Source organism: Lathamus discolor, unplaced genomic scaffold, assembly GCF_037157495.1.
Source record: "Lathamus discolor isolate bLatDis1 unplaced genomic scaffold, bLatDis1.hap1 Scaffold_235, whole genome shotgun sequence".
NCBI classification, from domain to species: Eukaryota; Metazoa; Chordata; class Aves; order Psittaciformes; family Psittacidae; genus Lathamus; species Lathamus discolor.
In genome coordinates, this window is record NW_027069264.1 from 41,943 (window position 1) to 68,915 (window position 26,973).

Here is a 26,973-nt window from a genome sequence, read left to right on the forward strand (position 1 = left end):
CCCCAACTCCTATAGGCTCCCTATAGACCCCAGCTCCTATAGGATCCCTATAGACCCCAGCTCCTATAGACTCCTTATAGACCCCAGCTCCTATAGACTACCTATAGACCCCAGCTCCTATAGACTCCCTGTAGACCCCAGCTCCTATAGACCCCAGCTCCTACAGACTACCTATAGACCCCAGCTCCTACAGACTACCTATAGACACCAGCTCCTATAGACTCCCTATAGACCCCAGCTCCTATAGGCTCCCTATAGACCCCAGCTCCTATAGGCTCCTTATAGACCCCAGCTCCTATAGCCCCATATCCCCCATCCTCTATAGGCCTATGCCCTACATCTGCTATAGCACCTGTAACCCCTGTCCCTTATAGCCCCCATGCGTGCTGTCCGCTATATTCCCTATGGCCCTATACCTCAGGTCCCCTGTGGTCCCCAAACTCCCTGTCTCCTATAGGCCCATATCCCCGGTCCCGTTTATCCCTGTAGCCCCGTATTTCCTGTTACCTATAGCAGTCATATTCCACATCCCCTATAGACCCCATACACTGTCCCCTATGGCCCCTGTACTCCATCCCCTATAGACCCCATACACCACACCCTGTAGCCCCATACACCCTCCCCTATATCCCCATACACCATCCCCTATATCCCCATAATCCATCCCCCATAGCCCTATACACCATCACCTATAGCCCCATAATCCATCACCTATATCCCCATACACCATCCCCTATAGCCCCATAATCCATCCCCTATATCTACATACACTGTCTTCTATAGCCCCATAATCTGTCCCCTATAGGCCCCATAATCCATCCCCTATATCCACATACACTGTCCCCTATAGCCCCATAATCCATCACCTATATCCCCAGACACCGTCTCCTATAGCCCCATAATCCGTCTCCTATAGCCCCATAATCCATCCCCTATAGCCCCATAATCCATCCCCTATATCCCCATAATCCATTCCCTAAGCTCCATACACCGTCCCCTATAGCCCCATAATCCATCCCCTATAGCCCCATACACCCTCCCCTATAGGCCCGCCCCTCCGCTCCCCTCCAAGCCCGCCCCTCTCTATCCACGCATGCGCGCTGCGCTGCGCCATCCGCCCGGCCGCGTCTCCGGCAGGTACCGATTGGGGGGGGGGGGGGGGGGTTGGGGGGGGGTGTGGAACACCGGGATAAACCGGGATCAAAGGGATCGAATGGCATCAAACGGGGTGAAACGGGATTAAACGCGATCGAATGGGATCAAACGGGGTGAACCGGGATCAAACGGACCACCCCCACCGCATCCCCAACCCGCCTGTGTGTGTGTCCCCCCCCCTTAATCCCCTTGGTTCGCCCCATCCCCGGCCGCGGCTCCATCGCCCCCCCCTCTCCTCAGAGGCCGCCGCCATGACGAAGGAGCGCGGGGAGCCCCGGCCGGGGGGGGGGGGACAGCGGCCTCCCCCGCGGACCCCCCCACGGAGCCCCTCTTCCAACGCCCCCCCGGGGGACCCCCCCGGGGACCCCCCCGCGGACACCGGCGAGCGCCGCAAGAGGCCCGTGGTGCACCCGGCAGCGCCCGCGCCGCTGCCCAAGGACTACGGTGAGGACCCCCCCTGGGGAGAACCGGGGCCTGACGGGGCCTGACGGGGCAGGGACCCCCCCCATATGCACAATGGGGAGAGGGACCCCCCCTCCTTTAGACACAGTGGGGACAGGGACCCCCCCCCCCCATAGATACAATGGGGACAGGGACCCCCCTTCCTATAGACACAGTGGGGACAGGACACCCCCCCCCATAGATACAATGGGGACAGGGACCCCCCCTCCTATAGAAACAATGGGACAAGGACCCCCCTTCCTATAGACACAGTGGGGACAGGGACCCCCCCCTCCTATAGACACAGTGGGGACAGGGACCCCCCCTCCTATAGACACAGTGGGGACAGGGACCCCCCCTCCTGTAGACACAGTGGGGACAGGGACCCCCCCTCCTATAGACACAGTGGGGAGACGGACCCCGCCTCCTATAGACACAGTGGGGAGAGGGACCCCCCCCTCCTATAGACACAGTGGGGACAGGGACCCCCCCTCCTATAGACACAGTGGGGACAGGGACCCCCCCCTCCTATAGACACAATGGAGAGAGGGACCCCCCCTCCTATAGACACAGTGGGGACAGGACCCCCCCCTCCTGTAGACACAGTGGGGAGAGGGACCCCCCCTCCTATAGACACAGTGGGGACAGGGACCCCCTCATGGGGAGAACCGGGGGCCTAACGGGGCAGGGACCCCCCCTTCTATAGACACAATGGGGACAGGGAACCCCCTCCTATAGAAACAATGGGGAGAGGGACCCCCGCTCCTATAGACACAATGGGGACATTGACCCCCCCCCCGTAGGCACAATGGGGACGGGCCCCCCCCCCCCCTATAGACACAGTGGGGACAAGGACCCCCCCTCCTATAGACACGATGGGGACAGGGACCCCCCCATGGGGAGAACCGGGGCCTAACGGGGCAGGGACCCCCCCTCCTATAGACACAGTGGGGACAGGGACCCCCCCCCATAGGCACAATGGGGACAGGGACCCCCCCTTCCTATAGACACTGGGCATAGGGACCCCCCCCCCCTCCTATAGACACAGTGGGGACAGGGACGCCCCCCCCTCCTATAGACACAGTGGGGACATTGACCCCCCCCCATAGACACAATGGGGACAGGGACCCCCCCATGGGAGAATGGGGCCTTATCAGGGCTTAAATGGGGACAGCCCCCCCCCCCCATAGGCAGAATGGGAACAGGGACCCCCACCCTAGGGAGAATGGGGCTTAATGGGGACAGGCCCCCCCCCCCATAGGCGCAGTGGGGACAGGGACCCCTCCATGGGGAGAGCTGGGCCTTATCAGGGCCTAATGGGGACAGGGACCCCCCCCCCCCATAGACATAATGGGGCTCAACAGGGACTGGGACCCCCCCTATAGGCATAATGGGACAGGGAGCCCCCCCCCATAGATACAATGGGGCTCAATGGGGACAGGGACCCCCCATCTTTGTCACAGAGACACACACACCCCCCCCCCCCATGGCAGAGGACCCCTATAGGGCTCCAAGTGGGGATTCTCTGATGGCTGCTGTGGGGTTGTGCACTGTGGGGTGTCCTCCCATAGGGACAGAGACCCCCCCCCCCATGGCAAAGGACCCCTATAGGGCTCCAAGTGGGGATTCTCTGATGGCTGCTGTGGGGTTGTGCACTGTGGGGTGTCCTCCCATAGGGACAGAGACCCCCCCCCCCATGGCAAAGGACCCCTATAGGGCTCCAAGTGGGGATTCTCTGATGGCTGCTGTGGGGTTGTGCACTGTGGGGTGTCCTCCCATAGGGACAGAGACCCCCCCCCCCCATGGCAAAGGACCCCTATAGGGCTCCAAGTGGGGATTCTCTGATGGCTGCTGTGGGGGTTGTGCACTGTGGGGTGTCCTCCCATAGGGACAGAGACCCCCCCCCATGGCAAAGGACCCCTATAGGGCTCCAAGTGGGGATTCTCTGATGGCTGCTGTGGGGTTGTGCACTGTGGGGTGTCCTCCCATAGGGACAGAGACCCCCCCCCCATGGCAAAGGACCCCTATAGGGCTGCAAGTGGGGATTCTCTGATGGCTGCTATGGGGTTGTGCACTGTGGGGTGCCCCCTCTGTGCCCTCTCCCTTATGTCCCAATGCCCCCCCCTTATGTGTATGTCCGGTGTGTGTGTGTGTGTCCCCAGCCTTCACGTTCTTCGACCCCAACGATGCTGCGTGCCGGGAGATCCTGCTGGACCCCAGCACCACGGTGCCGCAGCTCTTCGCCATCCTGCGCCAGTGGGTGCCCCAGGTGCAGCACAACGTGGACCTCATCGGCAACGAGGTGCTGTGGGTGCTGGGGGGGGGTCAGGGTTCTACGGGGGACAGGGGGCTGTGGGGTGTTATGGGGGTCAGGGTGCTATGGGGTATTATGGGGGTCAGGGTGCTGTGGGGTGCTGTGGTGAACAGGGGTCTGTGGGGTGCTATGGGGGTCAGGATTCTATGGGGTGTTATGTGGGTCAGGGTGCTGTGGGGGACAGGGGGCTATGGGGCATTATGGGGGTCAGGGTGCTGTGGGGGACGGGGCTATGGGGTGTTATGTGTGTCAGGGTGCTGTGGGGAACAGGGTGCTATGGGGCATTATGGGGGTCAGGGTGCTGTGGGGGACAGGGGGCTATGGGGCATTATGGGGGTCAGGGGGCTATGGGGCATTATGGGGGTCAGGGTGCTGTGGGGGACAGGGCTATTGGGTGTTATGTGGGTCAGGGTGCTGTGGGGGACAGGGGGCTATGGGGCATTATGGGGGTCAGGGTGCTGTGGGGGGACAGGGCTATGGGGTGTTATGGGGGTCAGGGGGGTGTGGGGTATTATGTGGGTCAGGGTGCAGTGGGGTGCTATGGGGGGACAGGGTGCTATGAGGGGTCAGGAGGTCAGGGTGCTATGGGGGGTCAGGGTGCTGTGAGGTTCCTCTGGGGGTGACTGCTATACTGGTGTGTAACTGGTGCATAAGTGGCATAACTGGTGTGGCAACTGGGGTGTAACTGGTGTTACAGCTGTTGTACTGCTGTGTAACTGGTGCGTAACTGGTGTTACAGCTGTTGTAATGCTGTGTAACTGGTGCGTAACTGGTGTTACAGCTGTTGTACTGCTGCGTAACTGGGGTGTAACTGGTGTTATAGCTGTTGTACTGCTGTGTAACTGGGGTGTAACTGGTGTCATAGCTGTTGTACTGCTGCGTAACTGGTGTGTAACTGGTGTTATAGCTGTTGTACTGCTGTGTAACTGGTGGTATAGTTGTTGTACTGGTGTGTAACTGCTGTGTAACTGGTGTAGTGGTGTGTAACTGGTGTACTGGTGTGTACTTGCAGTGTAACTGTTGTGTAACCACTGTGTAATTAGTATGTAACTGGTATATAGCGGTTGTACTGGTGTGTCCTAGTGCGTACCTAGGATGTAACTGGGGTATAACTGCTGTGTAACTGCTGTGTAGTGTGTAACTGGGGTGTATCTGGTGTGTAACTGGTATGTCCTGGTACGTAACTAGGGTGTAACTGGTGTGTGGTGTCCTATTGAGATGTTATTGGGGTGTAACTGGGATGTAACTATGGTGTGTGACTGGTGTGTGACTGATGTGTAACTGCTGTTTAACTGGGATGTAACTGTGGTGTAACTGGTGTGTAACTGATATGTAACCAGTGTGTGACTGGGATGTAACTGATGTGTAAGTGGTATAACTGGTGTGTAACTGCTGTGTAGTATGTAACTGGGGTGTATCTGGTGTGTAACTGGTATGTCCTGGTGCATCACTATGGTGTAACTGGTGTGTGTGGTGTCTTACTGGGGTGTTATTGGGGTATAACTGGTGTGCAGTGTGTAACTGGTGTGTAACTGGGATGTAACTATGGTGTAACTGGGATGTAACTATGGTGTAACTGGTGTGTAACTGACGTGTAACTATAGTGTAACTGGTGTGTAACTGACATGTAACTGGGATGTAACTATGGTGTAACTGGTGTGTAACCAGTGTGTAACTGGGATATAACTATGGTGTAACTGGTGTGTAACCAGTGTGTAACTGGGATATAACTATGGTGTAACCGGTGTGTAACTGGTGTGTAACCAGTGTGTAACTGGGGTGTAACCAGTGTGTAACTATGGTGTAACTGGTGTGTAACCGGTGTGTAATCGGTGTGTAACTGGTGTGGAACCAGTGTATAACTGGTGTGTAACTGGTGTGTAACTATGGTGTCACTGGTGTGTAATGGGTGTGGAACTGGTGTGTAACCGGTATGTAACAGGTGTATAACCACTGTGTAACTGGTATGTAACCGGTGTGTCCCTGGTGTGTAACGGGTGTGTAACTGGTGTATAACCAGTGTGTAACTGGTGTGTAACGGGTGTGTCACGGATGTGTAACTGGTGTGTAACCGGTGTCTAACTGGTGTCTAACGGGTGTGTAACGGGTGTGTAACTGGTATGTAACCGGTTTGTCATTGGTGTGTAATGGGTGTGTAACTGGTGTGTAACCGGTGTGTAACTGGTGTCTAACGGGTGTGTAACTGGTGTGTAACTGGTGTATAACCGCTGTGTAACTGGTGTGTAACTGCTGTGTAACTGGTGTGTAACTGGTGTATAACCGCTGTGTAACTGGGGTGTAACTGGTGTGTAACTGGTGTATAACCACTGTGTAACGGGTGTGTAACGGGTGTGTAACTGGTGTGTAACTGGTGTGTAACCGCTGTGTAGCGGGTGTGTAACTGGTGTGTAACTGGTGTGGAACCAGTGTATAACTGGTGTGTAACTGGTGTATAACCGCTGTGTAACTGGGGTGTAACTGGTGTATAACCGCTGTGTAACGGGTGTGTAACTGGTGTGTAACCGCTGTGTAACTGGTGTGTAACCGCTGTGTAACAGGTGTGTAACCGCTGTGTAACAGGTGTGTAACCGCTGTGTAACGGGTGTGTAACCGCTGTGTAACGGGTGTGTAACGGGTGTGTAACTGGTGTGTAGCCGCTGTGTAACTGGTGTGTAACCGCTGTGTAACGGGTGTGTAACTGGTGTGTAACCGCTGTGTAACCGCTGTGTAACGGGTGTGTAACGGGTGTGTAACTGCTGTGTAACCGCTGTGTAACCGCTGTGTAACTGGTGTGTAACGGGTGTGTAACTGGTGTGTAACGGGTGTGTAACTGGGGTGTAACTGGTGTGTAACTATGGTGTAACTGGTGTGTAACCGGTGTGTAATCGGTGTGTAACTGGTGTGTAACTGGTGTATAACCACTGTGTAACTGGTGTGTAACCGCTGTGTAACTGGTGTGTAACTGGTGTGTAACCGCTGTGTAACGGGTGTGTAACTGGTGTGTAACTGGTGTGTAACAGGTGTGTAACGGGTGTGTAACTGGGGTGTAACTGGTGTGTAACCGCTGTGTAACTGGTGTGTAACCGCTGTGTAACGGGTGTGTAACTGGTGTGTAACTGGTGTGTATCTGCTGTGTAACTGCTGTGTAACCGCTGTGTAACGGGTGTGTAACTGGTGTGTAACTGGTGTATAACCGCTGTGTAACTGGTGTGTAACTGGTGTGTAACCGCTGTGTAACTGGGGTGTAACTGGTGTGTAACCGCTGTGTAACGGGTGTGTAACTGGTGTGTAACCGCTGTGTAACTGGTGTGTAACTGGTGTGTAACTGGTGTATAACCACTGTGTAACGGGTGTGTAACTGGTGTGTAACCGGTGTGTAACCGGTGTGTAACCGCTGTGTAACTGGGGTGTAACTGGTGTGTAACCGCTGTGTAACGGGTGCGTAACCGGGGCAGATCCTGCGCCGCGGCTGCCATGTGAACGACCGGGACGGGCTGACGGACATGACGCTGCTGCACTACGCCTGCAAGGCCGGGGCCCACGGCGTGGGTACGTGTCCCCGTGCCCCCCCCCCCATACCCCTACCCCATAGCCCCCTACCCACGCCCCACATCGCCCCACAGGGGACCCCGCGGCCGCCGTCCGCCTGTCCACGCGGCTGCTGGCGCTGGGGGGGGACGTGACGCTGCGCAGCCGCTGGACCCACATGAACGCCCTGCACTACGCTGCCTACTTCGACGTCCCCGAGCTCATCCGCACCCTGCTGCGGGCAGCGGCACCCCGAGGTGAGGGCCGGGGGGGGGCATGGGGGTCCCACAGGGGATACAGGACATGGGGGTCCATGGGGCAGGACATGGGGGTCCCCAAGGGCAGGACATGGGGGTCCATGGGGCAGGACATGGGGGTCCCCAAGGGGATAAGGACATGGGGGTCAGTGGGGACAGGATATGGGGGTTCTCCAGGGCAGGACATGGGGGTCCATGGGGCAGGACATGGGGGTCCCCAGGGGCAGGACATGGGGGTACCCAGGGGATAAGGACATGGGGGTCAATGGGGACAGGGCATTGGGGTCCTCAAGGGCAGGACATGGGGGTCCATGGGGCAGGGCATTGGGGTCCCCAAGGGGAGGACATTGGGGTCCCCAGGGGATAAGGACATGGGGGTCAGTGGGGACAGGGCATTGGGGTTCTCAAGGGCAGGACATTGGGGTCAATGGGGCAGGACATGGGGGTCCCCAGGGGATAAGGACATGGGGGTCAATGGGGACAGGGCATTGGGGTTCTCAAGGGCAGGACATGGGGGTCCCCAAGGGGAGGACATTGGGGTCCCCAGGGGATAAGGACATGGGGGTCAATGGGGACAGGATATTGGGGTGCCACCATGGGGGTCCCATAGGGGATAAGGACATTGGGGTGCCACCATGGGGGTCCCATAGGGGTAAGGACATTGGGGTGCCACCATGGGGGTCCCATAGGGGTAAGGACGTTGGGGTGCCACCATGGGGGTCCCACAGGGGTAAGGACATTGGGGTGCCACCGTGGGGGTCCCATAGGGGTAAGGACATTGGGGTGCCACCATGGGGGTCCCATAGGGGTAAGGACATTGGGGTGCCCCATGGGGGTCCCATAGGGATAAGGACATTGGGGTGCCAGCATGGGGGTCCCACAGGGGTAAGGACTTTGGGGTGCCCCCATGGGGGTCCCATAGGGGATAAGGACATTGGGGTTCCACCTTGGGGGTCCCATAGGGGTAAGGACATTGAGGTGCCACCATGGGGGTCCCATAGGGGATAAGGACATTGGGGTGCCCCCATGGGGGTCCCATAGGAGTAAGGACTTTGGGGTGCCCCATGGGGGTCCCATAGGGGTAAGGACGTTGGGGTGCCCCATGGGGTCCCATAGGGGTAAGGCCTTTGGGGTGCCCCCATGGGCGCAGGCCGTGGGGGGCCCCATGCCCAGGACCCTGTTTCCCCCCCAGTTCTGCACTCCACCTGCAGTGACTTCAGCCACGGGACAGCGCTGCACATCGCGGCCTCCAACCTCTGCCTGGGCGCCGTGCGCTGCCTCCTGGAGCACGGGGCAGACCCTGCGCTGCGGGTATGGGGGGCTATGGGGCTGTCAGGTACTGGGTATGGGGGCTATAGGAGCTATAGGGGATATGGGGACTGTCGGGGGCTGTAAGAGCTATAGGGGGCTGTACGGAATATAGGTACTATGGGAGCTATAGCAGCTATAGCATTTATAGCAGGTATAGGGGCTATAGGAGTGCATTAAGGTCTATAGGGGCTATAGGAGTGCTTTAGGGTCCATAGTGTCTATAGGGTCCGCTCTGCCCTCCAGAACAGCAAGGGGCAGGTGGCAGTGGGGGTGATGCCAGACCCCACGGATGCGGCTCTGGACAAGGTGGAGGAGGTGCTGGGGGTGCAGGAGGGTCCATAGTGTCTATAGGCGCTGTAGAGTCCAGAGGGTCTATAGGGCTTATAGACACTGTAGGATCTATAATGTCTATGGGATCTATAGGGGCTATGGTGTCTATAAGCACTATAGGAGCTATAGTGTTTATAGGATCTATAGGGTCTGTATGGCTATGGGATCTATGATGTCTATTGGGTCCATAGTGTCTGTAGGCGCTATACGGGTTATAGTGATGATAGGGTCCATAGTGTGTGTAGGTGCTGTAGGAATTACAGTATTTATAGGTTCCATAGGGTTATAATGGCTATAGTGTTTATAGGGTCCATAGTGTCTATAGGTATTATAGGTGCTATAGGGTCTGTAGGGGCTATAGTGGCTATAGGGTCCGCAGTGTCTATAGGTGCTATAGTGTCCATAGTGTCTCTAGGCGCTGTAGGGTCCATAGTGGCTATAGGGTCCGTAGTGTCTCCAGGTGCTGTAGGGGCTATAGGGTCCATAATGTCTATAGGGTCCACAGTGTCTATAGGGGCCATAGGGTCCATAGTGCCTATAGGGTCCATAGTGCCTATAGGGTCCATAGTGTGGATTGGGACCATAATGCGAATCGGGTCCATAGTGCCTGTAGGGTCTATAGTGCCTGTAGGGTCCATAGTGCCTGTAAGGTCCATAGTGCCTGTAGGGTCCATAGTGCATGTAGGGTCCATAGTGCATGTAGGGTCCATTGTGCCTCTAGGGTCCATAGTGCCTATGGGGTCCATAGTACCTCTGGGGTCCATAGTGCCTGTGTGGTCCATAGTGCCTATGGGGTCCATAGTACCTATGGGGTCCATAGTGCCTATGGGGTCCATAGTGCCTATAGGGTCCATAGTGCCTGTAGGGTCCATAGTGCCTGTAGGGTCCATAGTACCTATGGGGTCCATAGTGCCTATAGGGTCCATAGTGCCTGTAGGGTCCATAGTGCCTGTAGGGTCCATAGTGCCTATGGGGTCCATAGTGCCTATGGGGTCCATAGTGCCTATGGGGTCCATAGTGCCTATGGTGTCCATAGTACCTATGGGGTCCATAGTGCCTATGGGGTCCATAGTGCCTGTAGGGTCCATAGTGCCTATGGGGTCCATAGTGCCTGTAGGGTCCATAGTACCTATGGGGTCCATAGTGCCTATAGGGTCCATAGTGCCTATAGGGTCCATAGTGCCTATGGGGTCCATAGTGCCTATGGGGTCCACAGTGCCTATGGGGTCCATAGTACCTATGGGGTCCATAGTGCGTATGAGGTCCACAGTGCCTGTAGGGTCCATAGTACCTATGGGGTCCATAGTGCCTGTAGGGTCCATAGTGCCTGTAGGGTCCATAGTGCCTATGGGGTCCATAGTACCTATGGGGTCCATAGTGCCTATAGGCTCCGCTGTGCCCTCCAGAACAGCAAGGGGCAGGTGGCGGCCGAGGTGGTGCCGGACCCCACGGACATGGCCCTGGACAAGGCGGAGGCGGCGCTGGTGGCGCGGGAGCTGCGGCGGCTGCTGGAGGAGGCCGTGCCGCTGAGCTGCAGCCTGCCCAGGGTCACGCTGCCCAACTACGACAACCTGCCCGGCAACAGCGTCCTGCTCTGCCTCGGCCTGCAGCTGGGCGACCGCGTGCGCCTGCACGGCGGCAAGGTGGGCACGGGGGGGGGTGTGTGTGGGGTATGGAATATGGGGTACAGGGTATGGGGTGTGGGGTATGGGGTATAGGATATGGAGTATAGAGTATGGGATATGGGATGTGGGGTATGGGATATGGGGTGTGGGGTATGGGATATGGGGTGTGGGATATGGGATATGGTGTATGGGGTAAAGGGGATGGGGTGTGGGGTATGGGATATAGGGTGTGGGGTATGGGGTATGGGGCATGGGGTATGGGGTATGGGATATGGGGTATGGGATATGGGGTACAGGGTATGGGATGTGGGGTATGGGGTGTGGGGTATGGGGTATAGGATATGGAGTATAGAGTATGGGGTATGGGATGTGGGGTATGGGATATGGGGTATGGGATATGGAGTGTGGGGTATGGGGTGTGGGGTATGGGGTATAGGATATGGAGTATAGAGTATGGGATATGGGATGTGGGGTATGGGATGTGGGGTATGGGGTACGGGGTATGGGATATGGGGTATGGGTTATGGGGTATGGGATATGGGGTATGGGATATGGAGTGTGGGGTATGGGGTGTGGGGTATGGGATATGGAGTATAGAGTATGGGATATGGTATGTGGGGTATGGGATATGGGGTATGGGATATAGGGTATGGGGATGGGGTGTGGAGTATGGGATGTGGGGTATGGGGTATGGGATGTGGGATATGGAGTGTGGGGTGTGGGATATGGACTATAGAGTATCGGATATGGTATGTGGGGTATGGGATATAGGACATGGGATATGGGGTATCAGATATAGGGTATGGTGTGTGGGGTATGGGGTATGGGTTTTGGGTCTCTGGGCTGGGTTTTGGGGTCCCTGGGCTGGGTTTTGGTGGTCCCTGGGCTGGGTTTGGGGTCCCTGGGCTGGGTTTGGGGTCTCTGGGCTGTGTTTGGGGTCCCTGGCCTGGGTTTGGGGTCCGTGGGCTGGGTTTTGGGGTCCCTGGGCGGGGTTTGGTGTCCCTGGGCTATGTTTAGGGTCCCTGGGCTGGGTTTTGGGGTCCCTGGGCTGGGTTTTGGGGTCCCTGGGCTGTGTTTTGGGGTCCCTGGGCGGGGTTTGGGGTCCCTGGGCTGGGTTTTGGGGTCCCTGGGCTGTGTTTTGGGGTCCCTGGGCGGGGGTTTGGGGTCCCTGGGCTGGGTTTTGGGGTGCTCGGGGCGCCCCTCACCTCTCCGTGCCCCCAGGTGGGGACGCTGCGGTTCTGCGGCACCACGGCCTTCGCCAGCGGGCAATGGGCAGGGGTGGAGCTGGACGAGCCCGAGGGCAAGAACGACGGCAGCGTGGGGGGGGTCCGGTACTTCATCTGCCCCCCCAAGCAGGGTAAGGGGGGGCTCTGTCCTGGGCCTTACTGGTGCATACAGACCTCTACTGGTCCATACTGGTGCATACTGACCTATACCGGTCTGTACTGACGTATATTCATGCATACTGACCTATACTGGTCTGTACTGACCTATACTGATCCATACTGACCTATGTTGGTGCATACTGACCTATATTGGTCCATACTGACCTATATTGGTGCATACTGACCTATACTGGTCTATACTGACCTGTACTGGTGCATACTGACCTATACTGGTCCATACTGACCTATATTGGTGCATACTGACCTATACTGGTCCGTACTGACCTGTACTGGTGCATACTGACCTATACTGGTCCGTACTGACCTATACTGGTCCATACTGACTTATACTGATCCATACTCGTTCATACTGAGTTATACTGGTCCATACTTAATCTATATTGGTCCATATTGACCTGTACTGATCCATACTTGTCCATACTGAGTTATACTGGTGCATACTGACCTATACTCATCCATACTGACCTATACTGGTCCGTATTTGTCCATACTGAGTTATACTGGTCCATGCTGAGTTATACTGGTCCATACTGACCTATATGGGTGCATACTGACCTATACTGACCTATACTAGTGCATACAGACCTATATTGGTCCATACTGGCCTATACTGGTTCATACTAGTCTGCATTGGTCCATACTGACCTAAACTGGTTCATTCTTGTCCATACTGACCTATATTGGTGTATACTGACCTATAGTGGTCCATACTTGTCCAGACTGACCCATACTGACCTGTACAGGTCCATACTCTCCCTACTGGTCCATAATGACCCATACTGGTCTCTACCATCCATACTGACTCATTATGGTCCATACTGGTCCATACTGACCCATCCTGGTCTATATTAGTCCACACTGACCCATATGGGTCTGTACTGACTCATACTGGTCCGTATTGGCCCATATTGCCCATACCGCTCCGTACTGGTCCATACTGGTCCGTAATGCTCCACACCATTTACCCACAGGCATCTTCGCCTCCGTCTCCAAGATCTCCAAGGCTGAGGAGCAGCCCCCAGCACCGTCACCCCCCCCGCAGCCCCCCAGAAGCCCCGGCCCGAGCCTCCCACAAGGCCCGCAAGGACAAGAGAGGTGCCACAGACCCCCCATGTCCCCCCCTTATTCCTCCGTGTCCCCCCATATCCCCCCATGACCCCCATGTCCCACCCTTGGTCCCCTCCTTCATCCCCTTGCCTCTCCCCATCACCCCATTGGCTCCGCCCCCCCCCCATGCTCATTGGTGGAGAGCAGAATGGGCGGGGCCAGGAGCAGATGAGGCGTGTCCTGCTGTGTCTCCACCCTTTCGGGGGCGGGGTCAAGGATGGGGGCGTGGCTTTGATGGGCGGCCAAGGCTGTGATTGGATGGATTGCATAAAGGGGGCGTGGTCTGGAAGGGGCAGTGGGCGGGGTCAAGAGGCGGCATGGCTACAGGCAGGGTTGTCATTGGGCACCTCGGGGTGGGCGTGGCCACGCAGGCAGCAAGGGGGGGAGGTCAGAAGGGGGGAGCGTGGCTCTGATTGGCTGGGGGGGCGGGGGCTCTGCTCTGACCACGCCCCCTCCACCCCGCAGTCTCCCGGAAGAGGGGCGGGGCCCTGGCTGGACCGCGAGGGGCGGCGCGTGGCCCCCGGGGACGCGGTGCTGGTGGCCGGGCAGCGCCAGGGCCGGGCCCGCTTCTATGGGCGCACGGACTTCGCCCCCGGTGAGGAGCCCCCGTGGGGCACCCCTCTATGGGACCCCCCCATTGGGATCTACCCATTGGATCCATCCCTTAGGATCAACCCATTGGATCCCCCCTCCATGGGGCACCCTCCTATGGGACCCCCCCATTGGGATCTACCCATTGGATCCATCCCTTAGGATCGACCCATTGGATCCCCCCTCCATGGGACACCCTCCTATGGGACACCCCCATTGGGATCTACCCATTGGATCCCCCCTCCATGGGACACCCTCCTATGGCACCCCCCCATTGGGATCTACCCATTGGATTCATCCTTTAGGATCTACCCATTGGGATCCCCCCCATGGGACACCCCCATTGGGATCTACCCATTGGATCCATCCCTTAGGATCTACCCATTGGATCCCCCCCATGGGACACCCACCCATGGACACCCACCCATGGGACCCCCCCATTGGATCTACCCATTGGATCCATCCTTTAGTATCTACCCATTGGATCCCCCCTCCATGGGACACCCCCCCTATGGGATACCCCCATTGGGATCTACCCATTGGGTCCATCCTTTAGGATCTACCCATTGGGATCCCCTCATGGGACACCCCCATTGGGATCTACCCATTGGATCCATCCTTTAGATCTACCCATTGGGATCCCCCCCCATGGGACACCCCTATGGGACCCCTCCACTGGGATCTACCCATTGGATCCATCCATTGGATCTAACCTTTGGGACACCCCTATGGGGCACCCCGCTATGGGCCCCCCCCCATTGGGACTCCCCCCATTGGGCCCCCCTCCCAAGAACCCCAATGGGACATCCCCCTTTGGAACCACCCTGGGCCCCACACCCCCCCCCGCCCCCCCCCATTGCGACCCCCACCACTGGATTGCCCCCCTTGGGATACCCCAGGGACATCCCCCCATTGGGACCCCCCTTAGGACCCCCATACATTATCCCCCCCCCCCAATGTCACCCCATTGTGCCCCCCAGGCTACTGGTTCGGGGTGGAGCTGGACTCGGCCGGGGGCAAACACGACGGCTCCGTTTTCGGGGTGCGCTACTTCTCCTGCCCCCCCAAACACGGCGTCTTCGCCCCCCCCTCCCGCGTGCAAAGGTGTGGGGGGGTTCTATGGGTGGTTATGGGGGGTCTATGGGTGCTTATGGAGGGCTATGGGGGGTCTGTGGGTGGCTATGGGGAGCTATGGATGGTTATGGGGGTCAGTGGGTGGTTATGGGGGGGCTATGGGTGGTTATGGGGGGTCTGTGGGTGGTTATGGGGGGTCTATGGGTGGTTATGGGGGGGTCTGTGGGTGATTATTGGGGTCTGTGAGTGGTTATGTGGGGTCTGTGGGTGGTTTATGGGGGGTCTGTGGGTGATTATTGGGGTCTGTGAGTGGTTATGTGGGGTCTGTGGGTGGTTATGGGGGGTCTGTGGGTGATTATTGCAGTCTGTGGGTGGTTATGTGGGGGTCTGTGGGGTGGTTATGGGGGGTCTGTGGGTGATTATGGGGGGGCCTATGGGTTGTTATGGGGGGGTCTGTGGGTGATTATCGGGGTCTGTGGGTGGTTATGTGGGGTCTATGGGTGGTTATGGGGGTCTGTGGGTGGTTATGGGGGTCTATGGGTAGTTATGGGGGGCAGGGCCCCATCCTGTGCCCCCCAAGTGACTCCCCCATCACCTCCCCCCAGGGTTGGGGGTCCCCGAGAGGAGCCGGGGGACAGCGCCCCTGAGAAGAAGGTGCAGCAGGTGACAGGTGTGTGCTGATTGGCTGGAGGGTAGGGCTGGGTAAAGCTGATTGGCTGATGGGTGGGAAGGATTGCTGTTGATTGGCTGGTGGGTGGCGTTGGGCAGTGCTGATTGGCTGGTGGATGGGGTTGGGCAGTGCTCATTGGCTGGTGGGTAGACCAGGGCAAGGTTGATTGGCTGGGGGGACACTTGTGATTGGCTGGGGAGTTGGGGTTGGGCACTGCTGATTGGTTGAGGGGGTTGGGCCCTTGTGATTGGCTGATGGGTGGAGTAGGGCACAACTGATTGGTTGGTGGTGGGATGTGCAGTCCTGATTGGCTGGCAGGTGGGGGTGGTACGCTTGTGATTGGCTGGTGGGTGGAGGAGGGAACTTCTGATTGGCCAGAGGAAGGAGGGGTTGCTGCTGATTGGCCTGTGGGGTGGGAAGGTTGCTCTTGATTGGATGGAAAGGCAGTAACCGATTGGTCAGCAGGACATCACCACGCTGATTGGCCAGCAGGCCAAGGGCAGCCTGTTTCTGATTAGCCAGCAGGCAGCACTGCTCTCTCCTGATTGGCCAGTACGAGGAGCACTTGCTGCTGATTGGCTGGCAGGCTGGAGGCGTGCTGATTGGCCAGTGGTGGGGAGAACCTCGTGCTGATTGCACATGCAGTGCCTGGGGGGGGTCTGTAACTGTGTCCCCACCATATCCCCCCATATCCCCCCCACATCCCTCCATATCCCCCATGTCCCCATGGACCCATCTCCCCCTCTGTCCCCCCATATTCCCCCACATTCCCCCATATCCCACCATGTCCCCGTATCCCTATGGACCCATCTCCCCCTATGTCCCCCCACATCCCCTATATCCCCCCATATCACCACATCCCCCCATATCCCCCCATGTATCCCCCCATATCCCCATGGACCCATCTCCCCCCACATCCCCCCATATCCCCACATCCCCCCCATATCCCCGTATCCCATGGACCCATCTCCCCCCACATCCTCCCATATCCCCCCATATCCCTGTATCCCCATGAACCCATCTCCCCCCACATCCCCCCATATCCCTGTATCCCCATGGACCCATCTCCCCCCACATCCCCCCATATCCCCGTATCCCCATAAACCCATCTCCCCCCACATCCCCCCGTATCCCCATGGACCCATCTCCCCCCACATCCCCCCATATCCCCATGGACCCATCTCCCCCAATATCCCCCCATCTCCCCCCCATCTCCCCACAGTCTCTCAGCCCAAGCGCAACTTCCCGGCTGTGCGGACCCCCAAGGACATCACCTCCGAGAGCTCCTTCTCCAGGTACGTGTGGGTCATGGACCCCCATATTGGGGGGACACACACACACCCCAGTGTGCCCCCCCCATACCCCATAACCCCCCCTCTTTGCCCCCAGGTTACTCTTCTGCTGCTGTTCCCTTGGATGCTACGGGCCGAGATGCAGTCGTAACCCCCCCCTCCCCGCCTCGCTGCCCCCCCCCCCAGTGCCTTGGTGCCCCCCCCCCCCCCCATATTGGGCTGTTCACTCTGGACCCTACTGATGACATTGATGGACCAACCCCCCCAACCCCCTTCTATGCCCTCCCCCTCCCCATATTGGGGCTGTTCACACTGGAACCTACTGCCTACAATGGGGAGAGGGGGGTTTAGCCCTATGGGGCTGAATACACCCCCCCACCCCATAAAGTGATCCAGGCACCTGGTAGCCCCCCCCCCCCCCCCCCCGCAGTAGCAATAATGTGCTCCCCCCCCATTATGTGAGTGCTTTAATGTGTGTGTGTGTGTGACCCCCACCCCCCCTTGCCCCACTGCATCCCCCCCACCTCTGCTGCCGCATGGTCCCCCTGGACCCGCTTCTGCCACCAATAAAAGCCTTTGTACGTCCTATGATGGGGGGAGATGGGGGGGACCCCAATGATGGGGGGCACATGGGGAGGGGATATAGCGAGGGAAATGGGGGGGAACCCCAATAATGGGGGGACCCCAATGATGGGGGCACATGGGGAGGGGATATAGGGGGGGGAATGGGGGGGAACCCCAATAATGGGGGGGACCCCAATGATGGGGGGCGCATGGGGAGGGGATATAGGGGGGAAATGGGGTGGAACCCCAATAATGGGGAGACCCAATGATGGGGGGCACATGGGGAGGGGATATAGGGGAGGATATGTGGGGGAACCCCAATAATGGGGGACCCCAATGATGGGGGCACATGGGAGGGGATATAGGGGAGGATATGTGGGGGAACCCCAATAATGGGGGACCCCAATGATGGGGGCACATGGGGAGGGGATATAGGGGAGGATATGTGGGGGAACCCCAATAATGGGGGGGGATATGGGGGTGGACCCCGGGGTGTACGGAACTGTATGGCAGCGCCGCCGCATGGGCGCCGCCATCTTGGCCCGGCGCGCCGGGGATGTCGTCACACGCCCTTTCTGAGCCAAGCCACGCCCCCATCAAAGCCACGCCCCCCGTCTTTAAGCCACGCCCCCCGGCGCGCCCCGCAGCCGCTCCCTCCGCCGCCGCCGCCGCTCCCGCAGGTACCGGGACCCCTCCGGCTCCCCCATTGGTCCCTTCCCGACCCCCCAGATCCCCCCATTGGTCCCTTCCAGACCCCCCAGATCCCCCCCATTGGTCCCTTCCGTGCCCCCCGGTTCCCCCTCATTGGTCCCTTCCGGGTCTGTCCCCCCCTCTCCCGGGGCTCCATGACTCAGCCCGGGCCCGGATGTCCGAGAGCGGGAGGGTCCATAGTGGCCGGGGGGGGGGGGGGGGATGTATAGGGGTAGGGAGGGTCCATAGGGCTCAGTGGGGGGGGGCTATGGGGCTCGGAGGGGTCTGTGGGGCGGAAAGACTACAGGAAATGGGGGTCTATAGGGGCTGGAGGAGAGAGTGGGGATCTATAGGGGATGGGGGGGGTCTATAGGGGATGGGGGTGTCTATAGGGGATGGGGGGTCTATAGGGGATGGGGAGGGGCTATAGAGGATGACGGGGTCTATAGGAGATGGGGAGTTCTATAGGGGAATGGGGGGGGTCTACAGGGGATGAGGGGGTCTATAAGAGATGGGGGGGTCTATAGGGGATGGTGGGGGGTCTATAGGAGATGGGGGTGTCTATAGGGGATGGGGGGTCTATAGAGGATGGGGGGATTCTATAGGGGATGGGGGCGTCTATAGGGGATGGGGGGTCTATAGGGGATGGGAGGGTCTATAGGAGTTGGGGGGGGTCTATAGGGGATGGGGGGTTCTATAGGAGATGGGGGGGGTCTATAGGGGATGGGGGGGTCTATAGGGCTATCACTTAACGTTGTTCTCTCCTTTCCTTGCAGCCACTCCAGTGCCCCCCTATTGGCCCCATTGCCCCCCATTGCCCCCGTTGCCTCATTGCCCCCCCATTGAAGGGCCATGTTCCTGGTCAAGGGGCTGCTGAGTGGGGGGGGGGGTGGGGGGGGGGGGAGGGGGGGGGGGGGGCGGAGGAGGGGGGGGGCTCCCCGGGGGGCCTTGGCCCAATGCTGGGGGGGCTCCTGAGCGGGGGGGGGCGGAGGCGGCGCGGGGGGGGCCATGAGGGTCCTGGGGGGCGTCATCAGCGCCATCAGGTGAGGACACGGGGGGGGTAATGGGGGGCAATGGGGGGTAATGGAGATATGGGGGCAATGGGGATATGGGGGGTGATGGGACATGGGGGCAATGGGCATATGGGGGGCAATGGGGATATGGGGGGCAATGGGGATGTGGAAGGCAATTGGGGGGCAATGGGGATATGGGGGGCAATGGGGATATGGGGGGCAGTGGGGATGTGGATGGCAATTGGGGGGCAATGGGGATATGGGGGGCAGTGGGGGATGTGGAAGGCAATGGGGGGCAATGGGGACATGGGGGGCAATGGGATATGGGGGGCAGTGGGGATGTGGAAAGGCAATGGGGGGCAATGGGGACGGGGGGGGCACCCCCGGCCCTCTCTGAACCCCCCCGGTGCCCCCCAGTGAAGCAGCCGCTCAGTACAACCCCGAGCCTCCCGTAAGTGACCCCTTGAACCACCCCCCCCCCCACACACACACAAGTTTTGGGGTCCCCCCCTCCCCTAATGGGGTGGAGGGGGGCATTGGCCCCCCCTGACCCCCCCTGTGCCCCCCCAGCCCCCCCGGACCCACATCTCCACCGTGGACGCCAACGAGAGCGAGGAGGTGCGGCAGTTCCGCAGGCTCTTCCTGCAGCTCGCCGGAGGATGTGAGTGGCACCAGCCCCCCCATCGCGTCCCATTGGATCCTATTGGATCCCTATGAATCCCTGTTGGAACCCACTGTGTCCTATTGGATCCTATTGGATCCCTATTGAATCCCTGTTGGAACCCAGTGTCCCATTGGATCCTATTGGATCCTATTGAATCCCTGTTGGAACCCACTGTGTCCTATTGGATCCTATTGGATCCCTATTGAATCCCTGTTGGAACCCATTGTGTCCTATTGGATCCTATTGGATCCCTATTGAATCCCTGTTGGAACCCACTGTGTCCTATTGGATCCTATTGGATCCCTATTGAATCCCTGTTGGAACCCACTGTGTCCTATTGGATCCCCATCGCATCCCTGTTGGAACCCAGTGTGTCCTATTGGATCCTGTTGAATCCCCATTGCATCGCTGTTGGATCCCTGTTGGAACCCATTGCATCTGTTGGATCCTATTGGATCCCTGTTGGAACCCTTTGGATCCTATTGGATCCCTGTTGAATTCCCACTGCATTCCTGTTGGATCCCTGTTGGAACCCATTGCATCCTATTGGATCCCTGTTGGAACCTATTGCATCCCATTGGATTCCTATCGGATCTCTATTGAATCTCCATTGCATCCCGTTGGATCCCTGTTAGAACCCATCACATCCCATCGGATCCCTATTGACTCCCCGTTACATCCCATTGCATCCCTGTTGGATCCCTGTTGGAACCCATCACATCCATTGGATCCCTGCTGGAACCCATTAGATCCCATTGGATCCCTGTTGGAACCCATCACATCCCATTGCATCCTGTTGGATTCCTATTGAATCCCAGCGCAGCCCATTGCATCCGGTTGGATCCATGTTAGAACCCATCACATCCCATTGGATCATATTGGATCCCTATTGGAACCAATCAGATCCCATTAGATCCTATTGGAGTCCTGTTGAATCCCCATTGGATCCTCTTGGAGTCCTATGGAATCCCCATCACATCCCATTGAATCCTGTTGGATCCCTGTTTGATCCCTAATGAATTCTTTTGGATCCCTACTGAATTCCATTGGATCCCTGTTTGATCCCTATGGAATTCCTTTGGATCCCATTGGGTCCCTTTTGATCCCCATTGGATCCTTATTGAATCCCATTGGATCCCTGTCGAGTCCCACTGGATCCCGTTCAGACTCTCTTGGATCCCTTTTGGATCCCATTGGATCCCTAACGGATCCACTGGCCCAGCATTGGATCCCTATTGAAGCCCATTGGATCCCATTTGAATCCTATTGGATCCCTTTGGATCTCCCCCCCCGGGTCATCCCCCCCCCCCCAGGATCCCTATTGGAGCCCTTGGATCCCATTGGATCCCTGTGGGACCCCCAAGCTCAGCCCCAGCTCAAGGGGGGGGTGCAGAGGGGTTGGAGGGACCAAGTGGGTGCTGGGGGGGGGTCACAGGGGGTGCCCCCCCCTCAAACCCCGTTCCCCCCCCCAGGACATGGAGGTGAGCCCCACCGAGCTCATGAACATCCTCAACAAGGTCGTCACCCGCCGTAAGTGACCCTGGGGGGGGCACCCCTTATGTGTGACCCCCCCATGTGTGACCCCCCCCCTTTATGTGTGACCCCCCATTTGTGTGTGACCCCCCAGTTTATGTATGTGTGACCCCCCATTTATGTGTGACCCCCAATTTGTGTGTGACCCCCCATTTATGTGTGACCCCCAATTTGTGTGTGACCCCCCCATTATGTGTGTGACCCCCCTTTGTGTGTGACCCCCCCCTTTATGTGTGACCCCCCCCATTTATGTGTGACCCCCCCATTTGTGTGTGTGACCCCCCCATTTATGTGACCCCACCCATTTGTGTGTGCGAACCCCCCCTTTATGTGTGACCCCCCCATTTGTGTGTGACCCCCCCATTTATGTGTGACCCCCCCATTTATCTGTCCCCCCCCCCTTTATGTGTGACCCCCACCCTTTGTATGTGTGACCCCCCCTTTATCGGTGTGACCCCCATTTATGCATGTGACCCCCCCCATTTATGTGTGACCCCCCCCTTTATGGGTGTGACCCCCCCCATTTGTCTGTGACCTCCATTTATGTGTGATCCCCCCCTTTGTGTGTGGGACCCCCCCACTTATCTGTGACCCCCCCATTTATGTGTGCCCCCCCCCCATTATTGTGTGTGCCCCCCCCAACCACCCCTGCCATGGGGGGGGGGGGGGGGGCAGGAAGGACGGGGGTGAGCACAGCCCTATAGCAGCCCCTGGAGAATCCCCATTGAGGAAACGGGCCCAAATGGGGCGGTTCAGTTCAGGCCTCAAAGCGGGGGGGGGGGGGGGTTGGGGTCCCCCATAAGAATTGAGGGGTTCCCCCCCCCAAAATCATCTCCCCCCCCCCCCAGATCCTGACCTGAAGACGGACGGGTTCGGCCTCGACACGTGCCGCAGTATGGTGGCTGTGATGGATGTATCCTTATGGGGGGGTTGGGGTGCAGGGGGGGCCCCCATTGTGTGTGTCCCCCCCCATATTGTCCTTGACCCCCCCCCCAGAGTGACACCACCGGAAAACTGGGTTTGAGGAGTTTAAGTACCTATGGAACAACATCAAGAAGTGGCAGGTGGGGGGCACCCTATAGAGGCAATGGGGCATTCCGTCATAGGGGGGGGCTGTGGGGTGATGGAATGCAATGGCGGTAATGGGAGACAGTGGGGGGCAATGGGGGCTATGGGGTTAATGGGATGTTAATGGGGGGCAGTGGGGGGTAATGGAGGCAATGGGAGGCAATGGGGGTAATGGGGTTAATGGAAGGCAATGGGGGGCAATGGGGGGTAATGGAGGCAATGGGGGGCAATGGAGCAATGGGGCAATGGGGGGTAAATGGAGGCAATGGGGGGTAATGGAGGCAATGGGGGGCAATGGGAGCAATGGGGGCAATGGGAGGTAATGGGGGTAATGGGGGGCAATAGGGGGCAATGGGGAGCAATGGGGGGCAATGGAGGCAATGGGAGCAATGGGGGGTAATGGAGGCAGTGGGGGTAATGGAGGCAATGGGGGGCAATGGGAGCAATGGGGGCAATGGGGGGTAATGGAGGCAATGGGGGGCAATGGGAGCAATGGGGGCAATGGGAAGCAATGGGGGGCAATGGGAGCAATGGGGGGCAATGGGAGCAATGGGAGGTAATGGGGGGGCAATGGGGGGGTAATGGAGGCAATGGGGAGCAATGGGGGCAATGGGAGGCAATGGGAGCAATGGGGGGTAATGGAGGCAGTGGGGTAATGGAGGCAATGGGGGGCAATGGGAGCAATGGGGGCAAATGGGGGGTAATGGAGGCAATGGGAAGCAATGGGGGGCAATGGGAGCAATGGGGGGCAATCGGAGCAATGGGAGGTAATGGGGGGCAATGGGGGGTAATGGAGGCAATGGGGAGCAATGGGGGCAATGGGAGGCAATGGGGGCCAACGGGACCCCCCAGGCCCGCTCTGGGGGCTCAGATGTAAAGGGGGCGCAGGGGGGTCCCAACCGTTGCCCCCACCCCAGGTATCTATAAGCAGTTCGACACCGACCGCTCGGGTACCATTGGGGTGCAGGAGCTGCCGGGGGCCTTCGAGGCTGCAGGTATGGGGGGGGCCCTACATATGGGTGGGGGTCAGGGCCATAGGGGGCTATTGAAGGGGTGATGGATGAGGGGGAGCCCTATATATGGGGGGGTCAGGGCCTATAAGGGGCTATTAAAGGGGTGATGGATGGGGGGGCACTATATATGGGGGGAGCCCTATATAAGGGGAGTCAGGGCTATAGGGGGCTGTTGAAGGGGTGATGGATGGGGGGAGCCCTATATATGGGGGTGTCAGGGCTATAAGGGGCTATTAAAGGGGTGATGGATGGGGGGGCACTATATATGGGGGGAGCCCTATATATGGGGGAGTCAGGGCTATAGGGGGCTGTTGAAGGGGTGAATGGATGGGGGAGCCCTATATATGGGGGTGTCAGGGCTATAAGGGGCTATTAAAGGGGTGATGGATGGGGGGGGCACTATATATGGGGGGAGCCCTATATATGGGGGAGTCAGGGCTAATGGGGCTATTAAAGGGGTGGATGGATGGGGGGGGCCCTATATATGGGGTGTCAGGGCTATATGGGGCTATTAAAGGTGGTGATGTTATGGTGGGGGCACTATATATGGAGGAGTCCAGGGCCATAGGGGGCTATTGAAGGGGTGATGGATGAGGGGAGCCCTATATATGAGGGGTCAGGGCTATAAGGGGCTATTAAAGGGTGTGATGTATGAGGGGGGCACTATATATGGGGGGAGCCCTATATATGGGGGGGGGTCAGGGCCTTAGGGGGCTATTGAAGGGGTGATGTATGTGGGGGGGCCCTATATATGGGGGGGTCAGGGCTATATGGAGCTATTGAAGGGGTGATGGATGGGGGAGCCCTATATATGGGGGGCTCAGTGGTCTATGAGGCTATTGAAGGGGGGTGATATATGGGAGGGCCCATGTATATGGGGGGCTCAGGGGTATATGGGGGGTCCTTGTATTGGGGGGGTCCATGTATTTTGGGGGGGCTCAAGGTCTGTGGGGCTATTGAAGGGGTTTATATATGAGGGGATCCATGTATATGGGGGGGGGTCCCCAAATCCTCTTGCCCCCCCCCCCCCCCCAGGTTTCCGGCTGCCCCCCCCGCTCTGGGGGGTCCTGGGCCGTCGCTATGGCGACGAGGGGGGGAACCTGGACTTCGACAACTTCATCAGCTGCCTCGTGCGCCTCGACGCCATGTTCCGTAAGGGGGGGGACCCCAAAAATATGGGGGGGACACCCCAATATAATGGAGGGGGGTCCCCTGGGTAAGGGGCACCCACAAGCTTGAGAGCACCCAAAGATGGGGGCACCCCCCAAGTGTTATTTGGGGACGCCCCCCCATAAGTGGGTTATTGGGGCCCCCCCCCTCCTAATTTTGGGGTCCCCCCCCATCAGGTGCCTTCAAGTCCCTGGACCGGGATGGGAGTGGGGCAGATCCGGGTCAGCCTCCAGGAGGTGGGTTTGGGGGGTCCCTGGATCCCTATGGAGCATCCCTATGGAGCACCGCAGCTCCCTATGGAGCCCCATAAGTCCCTATGGAGCATCCAGTTCCCTGTGGAACATCCCAGCTCCCTATGGAGCCCCCAAGTCCTATGGAGCATCCCAGTTCCCTGTGGAACATCCCAGTTCCCTATGGAGCCCCCTAAGTCCCTATGGAGCATCCCCAGTTCCCTATGGAGCCCCTAAGTCCCTATGGAGCCCCCTAAGTCCCCTATGGAGCCCCCCAAGTCCCTATGGAGCATCCCAGCTCCCTATGAGCCCCCTAAGTCCCTGTAAGACCCCACTGTGATCCCAATAGGGGGTTCCCTATAGGGTGGCCCTGACCCCTATGGGACCCCCCCCACATCTCTATAGCCCCCCCATCACCTTCTCTCCACAGTGGCTGCAGCTCACCATGTACTCCTGAGGCACCCGTGCTGGGGGGGCACGGAGCCCCCCATTATGACCCCCCCTTTCTATACCCCCCTTATTATACCCCCATTATATACCCCCCTTTACATGCCCCCTATTATATCCTCCCCCCCATTCTGCCCCCCCCCTTATTTGCACCCCCCCTCCAATAAAGCTCATCCAGCCCCACTTGGTACCTTCCTTTTTTTTGGGGGGGGGGGGGTTATAAGGGTATGAGGTCTATGGGTCCTATAGGGGGTTATGGGTCCTATAGGGGGTTTATGAGTCCTATAGGGAGCTATAGGGGATTATGGGTGCTATAGGGGGTTATGGGTCCTATAGGGGTTATGAGTCCTATAGGGAGCTATAGGGGATTATGGGTGCTATAGGGGGTTATGGGTCCTATAGGGGGTTATGAGTCCTATAGCGGAGCTATAGGGGATTATGGGTGCTATAGGGGGTTATGGTCTTATAGGAAGCTATAGGGGGTTATGGGTCCTATAGGGAGCTATAGGGGGTTATGGGTGCTATAGGGAGTTATAGGGGATTTATGGGTGCTATAGGGAGCTATAGGGGGTTATGGGAGCTATAGGGGGTTATGGGTGCTATAGGGAGTTATAGGGGATATGGGTGCTATAGGGAGCTATAGGGGGTTATGGGTGCTATAGGGGGTTATGGGCGCTATAGGGGGCTTATAGGGGGTTACAGGTACTCTAGGGAGCTACAGTGGGGCAGACCAGCAGTGTGGGTCAGGGCAGTATGGAGGGGGGGGGGGTGAGGGCTATGGGGTGGCCTCTAGGGTGATGTGGGGCTATAGGGAGCACTCCATAGGAGTTTGAGGGGGCTGTGAGGCCTCTATGGGGGATCTATGAGCTCTCTATAGGGGATCTAAGAGGTCCTCTATAGGAGGATCTACAAGGTCTCCCTATAGGGGATCTATAGATCCCTATAGATCTATACACACCTATCCAGATCCCTACAGGGGATGTACAGAGATGAATAGGGCACGTACGAGCTCTCTATAGGGGATCACAAGTTCTCTATAGGATCTTTGAGGTCTCTATAGGGGATCTGGGGCACATGCCAGGTCCCTCTAGGGAATTCCGAGGTCTCTAGGAATCTTGAGCCCTATATGGGATCTGTGAGATCTCTATAGGGGCTCTAAAAGGGATCATGAGCTCTCTATAGGGGGTCATGAGGTTTCTATAGGCCTCTACAAGGTCTCCACAGGAGCTCTATAGGGACCTACAAGGGCTCTATAGGTGCTCTACAAGGTCTCCATAGGGCTTTATGAGGGCTCTACAAGGTCTCTATAGGGGATCTACAGGGGCTCTACAAGGTCTCTATAAGGGCTTATAGGGGCTCTACAAGGACTCTATAGGGGATCTACAGGGGCTCTACAAGGTCTCTATAAGGGCTTTATAGGGGCTCTACAAGGTCTCTAAATAGGGGGGTAGGGGATCTACAGGGGCTCTACAAGGTCTCA

At 58.1% G+C, this 26,973-nt stretch overlaps 2 protein-coding genes across 2 annotated transcripts; both read left to right on the forward strand.

The window, feature by feature from the left end:
* Positions 1-109: 109 nt before the first annotated feature.
* On the forward strand, positions 110-17,681 carry CLIP3 (CAP-Gly domain containing linker protein 3). Its single transcript, XM_065664514.1, is given in 15 exon segments — positions 110-1,137; positions 1,396-1,599; positions 3,759-3,898; positions 7,366-7,459; positions 7,534-7,695; positions 8,888-9,006; positions 10,743-10,979; positions 12,183-12,318; positions 13,339-13,480; positions 13,951-14,069; positions 15,046-15,169; positions 15,745-15,809; positions 17,032-17,104; positions 17,199-17,212; positions 17,215-17,681. Coding segments are annotated over 14 exon segments (1,656 nt in total). The 5' UTR covers positions 110-1,137; positions 1,396-1,406; the 3' UTR covers positions 17,253-17,681.
* A 1,511-nt stretch (positions 17,682-19,192) lies between these two features.
* On the forward strand, positions 19,193-25,583 carry CAPNS1 (calpain small subunit 1). Its single transcript, XM_065664515.1, is given in 12 exon segments — positions 19,193-19,398; positions 19,786-19,819; positions 19,939-20,026; positions 21,503-21,562; positions 22,414-22,478; positions 22,562-22,577; positions 22,580-22,636; positions 23,551-23,628; positions 24,682-24,798; positions 24,993-25,024; positions 25,026-25,052; positions 25,477-25,583. Coding segments are annotated over 12 exon segments (792 nt in total). The 5' UTR covers positions 19,193-19,207; the 3' UTR covers positions 25,504-25,583.
* Positions 25,584-26,973: the final 1,390 nt, after the last annotated feature.